General features: G+C 40.7%; 1 protein-coding gene across 1 annotated transcript in view; it reads left to right on the top strand.

Annotated features, from left to right (window-relative positions):
- The window catches only part of akap1b (A kinase (PRKA) anchor protein 1b), a 17,185-nt gene extending 9,355 nt beyond the window's left edge, over positions 1–7,830 (top strand). Inside the window, exons 3-11 of the mRNA XM_016479453.1 lie at positions 4,163–4,220; positions 4,450–4,576; positions 4,655–4,782; positions 4,957–5,134; positions 5,212–5,362; positions 5,561–5,628; positions 5,712–5,785; positions 5,877–5,942; positions 6,434–7,830. Of these exons, the coding sequence (XP_016334939.1) occupies positions 4,163–4,220; positions 4,450–4,576; positions 4,655–4,782; positions 4,957–5,134; positions 5,212–5,362; positions 5,561–5,628; positions 5,712–5,785; positions 5,877–5,942; positions 6,434–6,496 (913 nt within the window). The 3' untranslated portion in view covers positions 6,497–7,830. The remainder of the gene's footprint in view (positions 1–4,162; positions 4,221–4,449; positions 4,577–4,654; positions 4,783–4,956; positions 5,135–5,211; positions 5,363–5,560; positions 5,629–5,711; positions 5,786–5,876; positions 5,943–6,433) is intronic.

The following is a 7,830-nucleotide window of genomic DNA, read 5'->3' as shown; positions in this document are numbered from 1 at the left end:
TGAAACCGCCAGCAGGTGGCGGCAAATCACTGATTTTATCACTGAATCATTCATTCAATTGATTCGTTTGAACGGCTGATTCATTCAAGAATGAAGAAAGTGACTGTCATTATGAATGGGTAATCATGAATCACTGACTCACTAGATTCGTTCAAAAACGCACTTTCATTCATGAATGAAACACCGCTGTGTTTGCTTTTAGAGATGCGCAGCGGCTGAGCTGTTACTTTATTTGGAACTATTTTCGTTGATGAAACAGAGCAAAATCAGGCAGTAGCCTACTTGTTTATTGAACTGTTGTATTAAATCAATATCACATTTGCAAACTCCTTTAATAATTATTAAAAGCTGTCACTCTCCTTATCGCGATCTGTGGGCGCACAGAAAATGAAAGTGCGTGAGTGAGTTCTCAAGTCTCAAAAGCACGTGCAAATGATACGTTCCGTCATCTGTCATCGCGTTATAAACGAGGAACCTGCGGAAATGAGTATAATTATTATTATTAATAGCCACAATCCCGCGCCGAAATTCAAGTCCTGCTCTGTGTTCTCTGCTAATAAACCGACTGTGAATGATGCAAGCGGCGTTGTTGTCAGTGAGAAGCTGCAGCTGTGGCGGGGATGATTTTTGGTGTACAGGTGTTCTGACAAATAATGCTACCTATCAGATTATGCTACCAACAAATCGTCAGAACACCGGCAGAACAACAACAATGTGCTACATGTTTCTTTTCCCCTCATTTTTTCCAATTTACAGAAATCCGTCGTAGCGACGGAAAACGTTCATCTCTGAGTAGTATTATGTATAGCATACTGCACCACAGTAATATATTTCTGATAATTTCATTAAGCTAACCCGAATTTATATTTTGACGGGTTGCCATGAGGAACTTGTTTCTGTAGGTCTATGTAAATGATATGAAGATAGTTTTACTCCAATGAAACTGTCAAATGCTCATGAAGTGACTCTTAGAGGTTGTCAGAGCAGATCTGGAGATGTTGTTCATGTATTTATGTCCTCATGTAAGTGAGACGACAGAAGCTGAAATCACCGCGAGCGTCGCACACTTTGTATGTGTAGAAAACAAAACCGCGCGTCTGTGCCATTTACATACACAGAGACACGCAGAACATGCTGGATTCTAGTGTTGTCACGGTACCAAAATTTCAGTATTTGATACCAATACCAGTGAAAATCCACGGTTCTCGGTTCTGACAAGCTGCATCAGAGCCAAATAGCGCGTTTCAAAATTAAGTTATTTTATCGGCGAATCGGTTTTGAAAATGACCGATACCTATAATCATAAAAATGCTTAATATCGGCGCCGATAATCGGTCGACCCCTAGTCTGAAAGTTGCTAAATCTAGTGCTAAAGTCGTGTGTGAGACGCGGGAGCTGATGGCAGGGGGCGGTGGATATTTGTGGTGGTCAGTGTGGATATTGTGGATGAGTTCTTCTGTGTCATCACGTTCTATTAGTTCTACAGCTTCAGTTTCGGAACTTTCACGCTTAGTAACACATACAGCTGTTCCTTCACCACAGTGAAAAGGGACTTCTTTCAAACAGTGTCGCGTTCCGAACGTTGTTTAAGCGACATACGGTATTGCGGTATTTTAAAAATTCATATCATAACAAAAATAAAAACCCTTATTCGGTATGAACCGGTATACCGCCCAGCACTATTTCAGAGCGCCTTGCAGTATTGCACACTTCACATGAACTCCATCTCGGTAGGATGTTTGATTGCGGTCCACTTAAAAGTGTGAGATGCAGTATTCTTATCATGCATTATGGAAAAAAAAATGGTTTGCCTTTTCACCATGTAATTCACACGTTGCATTGTGCCAAATGTTTGCTTGTTGCTAGCGTAAAGGACATTTCTGCTAAAGTTTTCCCCCAAAATGAAGGTGCAAAGGACCGGCATTGTTTACTAACATACTTGCTGTTTTCAGTTGGCTTTGTTTTTATGTTTAAATCCAACCAGTGTCAGTCCTCTTCTTGACATTTGGCAAGATGTAGTAGTACAGAAAAGCTTGAGTCAAGGGTACCTCTCAAACTGTGAATAGACTCTTTGGAAACCTCAGATGCCCAAATTCCCAAACAGCGTATGTTACATGAGCACAAGCGTATGTTACATGAGCACAACCGCATGTGCATGGCTGTTTTTACCGCTCCCTACTACAGCAACTTCCTTACATGGATATCAGAGCCATCTTGCTTTTTTAACTCCCCTGCTTATGAGCAGGTGTTGGAAACGGCCAGTTGTAAGTCTGTTATAAGTTAGTCAGCAGGTGTTTTCACAAGAACGTGGCGATACTTGCGCATTGACCATTTACAGTATTTTTTAAAGACAGTCTGAGTATTTCTCCATTGATTTGCTAACCGGAAGCACCCGTGTGGGGAGTGTGAGTGATTTACTGAACCCTTGTGAGGTGTCGTCACACCAGCTGCTGCCATCTCCATATTGTGACCTGAGATAGGTGTGGAGACTGGTGTCTTAGCCCATCCTCACTTGAATGAAAGGAGAAAATGTAACATAACTTTGATGCTTCCTCCCTTGTAGAGGTCGACCGATATGGGTTTTTCACTGGCCGGTGCCGATATTTAGAAATCAGGGCAGCCGATGGCCGAGATATGATGCCGATTTTTTTGGCCGATATGTTTGGCCGATTTTTTATGCTTTTTGTTTGTTTGCTGACAGACACCAGTGTTTCCCACAGACTTGCAAATGCATCCTCCGCCAGCAGGAGGCGCTGTTGGAGCGGGAGATATTGCGGTAACGGCTGTAATCAAATAAGCACTGCGCTCACAAACGCTACTTTATCAGGCATTACAGGAAAGACTAAATGAAAATGACACCAAAGCTTTTCTGAAGATGGTCGGTTCTTTTCAAAGATGCATTCATATAAAAACACCAGCGCTGCATTTTAATTTTGAAACGTGCAGTGATCAGTTTATTCAACGAAGCAATAACTCAATGTATGGGAAACACTGGACACTGCTAGAAGTCAAATGGCCAAGTGATAACAAAAATAAAAGAGTTCACACATATTACACAGCCTGCTGCTCATAACTGCTTAAGAGTGCACTGGCCACGAGCGATGACATCGTGGATGCTATTGTCAGACCTACACACTCATTTCACAAGGAAAGTTAACGTGCACGTTATAATCAGCCCAAAAGTTTCGTCTGAATTGCGTGTGTTTCTACCTTCACATGCACTTATGAATATGATAACTTTCCGGCATCAATTCTAGTAGGGTAAAACTAGAATGCGCCTGCCTATAAATCGGACTAATTTGCAGCACAATTGGCCGATGCCGATTAATTAAAAAATGCCAAAAATCGGCCGATTAATCGGTCGACCTCCACTCCCTTGTTGGCTAAAACCAAGTAAATGGGTAATTATTGACACTGTCAAGTAGCAGCAAAAGAGTCCGTAAACAGAAGAGCAGTAAGCTTACTGCTATAATGGTATGAGTCAAGAACAATGGTGGCAGTGCTTCACGTCCAGAGGGAAGAGGCTGGTTGTTTTGTTTGTCAATGGTCCTTCTCAGCTGTATTAGTTGTTCGTTATTGTTACCCCATGGTTGCTTAGCAAACAGTGATGATCTGGCTAAGCAGTTAAAGACATTCAGTTTAGAACCCCTGAAAGTCATCGATATAAGTTGCAGTGATGGTGTGTGTGTGTGTGTGGAATGGATGCCCTTTTTTTCCCCAACTATGCTAATTATAGTATTAACGATATCCAGAACATCTCCGGATTAGTTGCAGGTGATTATTGATTATTATTATGTTGGCAGACATTTTTTATTGTTTATTTACTATATTTTATCTTTTTATGTGTATGTTTGTGTCTATATATATATATATATATATATATATATATAAAATATGCAATACAATATTTTTTACCATATGCAGATCATCTCGGGATTAGTTGCAGGTAATATTTATTCAGTTGACAGACCTTTTTTATTTAAATGAATTAATTTATTATATTTTACCTTTTTATGTATATATGAATATTTTATATATAACAAATATAATTTTATTACGTTTATTTTAATCTTGAGGCATATTATTATTGAAAATAGATGGTTGAATGTTTTTTTTTAGTCAATTTTACAAACATTTGTTGAAGTCAATGAAATTATTTCAGCCAGACCTGTCAATCACAGAGCTCTGAGCTTATTGTGTGGGAGATTGAGGTGCCAAAGGTACGATTCCCTTAAACCCCTGATTCTGCGTCACATTTAGTACTGTTGCGATCAATCAAAGGTTTTTCTTAAAGTATTTTAGCAGTTTAAGGAAACTCTTTGCATGTTGGCTAACAGCTCTTTATCTCAATGTCAAAACAGAAACTTTAGTCTGTGCTAGCTTTCTTACCTTGTGTATGAATTCATTAAAACCTGCTTTGATATCTGTGGTTGTCCTCTTGTTTTGCAGCATCTAGTGGGACGGCTAATTGGCAAACAAGGAAGATACGTGAGCTTTTTGAAGCAAAGCTCCGGTGCTAAGATCTACATTTCAACCCTGCCTTATACTCAAGAGTTTCAGATCTGCCATATAGAGGGTAAGTGAGTTTCTATGAAAGGCCACAAACTATGGCCTTCTTGAATTGATTGTTTTTGTTGTTTTGTTTGTTTCTTAGGAACCCAGCAGCAGGTAGATAAGGCGCTGGCCTTGATTGGGAAGAAGTTCAAAGACTTGGACCTGACCAACTTGTACGCCCCACCTCCCCCACCGCTAACGCTGCCCTCTCTGCCCATGACTTCCTGGGTAAGATTGGCCCCTTCCTCCTGTTCCTGCAGACTACATAGACAGCTAGCATCTAAGGCAGCATTCTGACTGTCATGCACCCTCAGGGATCTTTTTATTTTTGTCAAACATGAACCCAGAGTCCAAAACTTTTGGCATTCTAACATAGTGCTTCATTGGATCTGTCTGTTACAGCTTTTGTTGCCCAATGGGGTGACCGTCGAGGTGATTGTGGTGAACATTGTATCAGCCGGTCACCTGTTTGTCCAGCAGCACACTCACCCTACGTATCACGCCCTGCGCAGTCTGGATCAACAGATGTTCCTGTGCTATTCACAGCCCGGGACGCCCCCCTTGCCATCGCCTGTTGAAGGTAAGAGATCCCCCTTTTTCTCTTTTCGCATTCCTCTTTCTGCAGAAAATAACTAATTTTCTCCATCTCTTTTCCAGTTGGAGTGATTTGTGCGGCCCCAGCTGTAGATGGAGCCTGGTGGCGAGCGCAGGTCATCTCTTTCTACAAAGATTCAACCGAAGTGGAAATTCGATATGTTGATTATGGCGGCTATGACAGAGTCAAGATTGACACCCTTCGACAGATCCGGTTATTCCTGCTTTTTAAATTAATTTGTATTCGTTAGTAAAAGTTTCCATACTGTTCTGTAAAGTTCTTTATATTTAAAAAGCAAACATGCTACTCGTGATAAATATGTTTTCAAATATATACAGAAATATATAATTTTTGCATCTGTTGTTCTTATCATAGTCTTGTGCTGTGGACTCACTGATCTTTGATTTTCAGGTCGGACTTCGTGACATTACCGTTCCAAGGAACAGAAGTGTTATTGGACAACATTGCCCCACTTCCAGGTTTGCCTTTATTTTAACATTTAAGTTAAATTTTCCATCACCTCACTCCAGCTGGATCTCACTGTTGTTGATGTCTTCATTAGGAGAGGATCGGTTCTCCGCGGAGGCCAATTCTGCACTGGAAGAGATGACGAGAGGAGTTCCATTGCTGGCACAAGCGAGTCTTTAAATCATTCATTAATTTATGACATTTATGTTGATGATGTTTATAGCCAGCAGATAATTTAATGGGCTATTTTGATATATAGGTCACCAACTACGACAATAATACAGGACTTCCTTTAGTACACATGTGGAACATGGTGGGAGAGGAGGTAAAATTCATTTATTATTGTTGTATTTTTCTGTACATTCATAATTTGTTTTCCTCAAGCATTTTATTTTAAGAAATGTTTAATTCAGAACTTAATATTCTGACATTTTAAAGCTTGTTCACTCCAGGGACGTTAACTATAACAATAAAGATAGTATATAGATATGGTTTTACAAATCATTCTAAATTTAAAGGAATAGCAGAGTCCACACCACAACTAGAACAATAACAATATCATTGAAATCACTTTCAGAATTTGTTCTAGCTGATAAAAATGTAGACTGCAAATCAGAATCCATCCTGCTATTATAGAGTTTAAGCATTTAAAATGGCAGACAACAATCTTTTTCGTGTTTTGGTGTGCATGTTAATATAGTTCTGTTTTCCATGTGCAATCTTACTCATTTTGAGAGGCCATCTTGCTTCATTTTCATGTCTTTGATAACATGAAAAACATGAATAACATGATGATACATGGTTCCTTTTTTGTAGCTGGTCCTGCTCAACCGCACTTTGGCAGAGCGAGGTTATGGCACTTGGGTGGACAGTTTCTGATCCTCCAGAGCTCCCTCGCCCTCCTCTCCTCACTCACCTCGTGGCCCATCTGCCCCTTAATTATCACCACGCATCATGAATATCTGCAGGTTCTGTCCTCCTCACCCCATCGTGTCCTCCACCACCTTCTACCTGAAGTGCGCATCACTGGCTCCGGGAGTTTCTTTTTTGGTTTGTTGTCCTCTCCATGCTGCCTTTTTCTATTTTCTTTTTTCTTTTCTATCCCCTTGCATAAGAAATCAATACTGTATGAAAGGAAAAAACGAAGTCAAGTGTCAATGGCCAATCAACCAATAAGGACTGAAGTTTTCTTGACTCTGCTCTTGTAAATTTAAAATATTATAACTAAATAAAGGTTAAACATGTTTTCCGTCCGATCAGACTCCTTCCAGCACAAAAAACAACTGGATTATCATGCCGTGGATGAAAAATCTGTAGTAATGATAAAAAAAGTACATTTCAGAAGATAACTATGGTGAAGTTAAGACTCAACGATGTTGCTGCTGATGTAATCTTGGGTCATGAGACATCATGTTTGCATTTACGCTATCATGGCTTCATCCCAGTGTTTCACTGTCCAGTCGGGTGGGTTTTGGAAAGCTGATCTGTAGATATGGGTACAGTTCGGCAAGGAATAAACGACCACCACTCCATCTCGATGTCTGTCTGCACAACAGTGTGGTCTTAGAGGGTGATACGCAGCCCATCTCGTGACCTCCCTCTTCACCACAGTCTGGATCGGTAGGACTCCAACAGCCTTCGGTGTCGATAGGCCTGACGCCAAGAGTCACTTCATTTACTTCACCGATTACAGAGTCTTTTAATCCAGGAGACGTCTGTGCCCTCCTGACCTCTGGGCCATTATAAGAAAGACTATGCTGAGTCTTCAGCCCTAGAGCGACACTAGAGTTCGAATGGTGCTGCTAAAAAGGGTGTTCTTTACGCTGAATACTGACCTGTGGGGACACTAAATAAATGACTACAAAAACCAGAACAGTACTGTGTGAGGGGGACAGCAGGGAACTTCCATTCTGGGTGGATGAACTGCATTCAGTGGGTCTGTGTGTTTTTGTATGCATGTAATTTTGATCTAAAGCACGTCAATTCACATGTCGCATTATCATTTGTGTAATGGGCCGCTTGCTTTTGTCTCACTCAAGATCCGTCTCGCAATAACGTCACGTCTAGTGGACCCATTGCCATTAATGTCTCTTTGCATTCTGTAAATAACTTGGTACACTGTGTCCAATCCCAGCAACCCACCCAGTTGGCTATTAGGAGAAGCTGTCAGTACACCTACCTGTCTTGGAGAAGATAAAAAGCTTTAAGCCTTA

The sequence above is a fragment of the Sinocyclocheilus anshuiensis genome, unplaced genomic scaffold (genome assembly GCF_001515605.1).
Source record: "Sinocyclocheilus anshuiensis isolate Anshui unplaced genomic scaffold, SAMN03320099.WGS_v1.1 scaffold1170, whole genome shotgun sequence".
Classification (NCBI taxonomy): domain Eukaryota; kingdom Metazoa; phylum Chordata; class Actinopteri; order Cypriniformes; family Cyprinidae; genus Sinocyclocheilus; species Sinocyclocheilus anshuiensis.
This window is presented reverse-complemented; position numbering and strand designations above follow the sequence as displayed.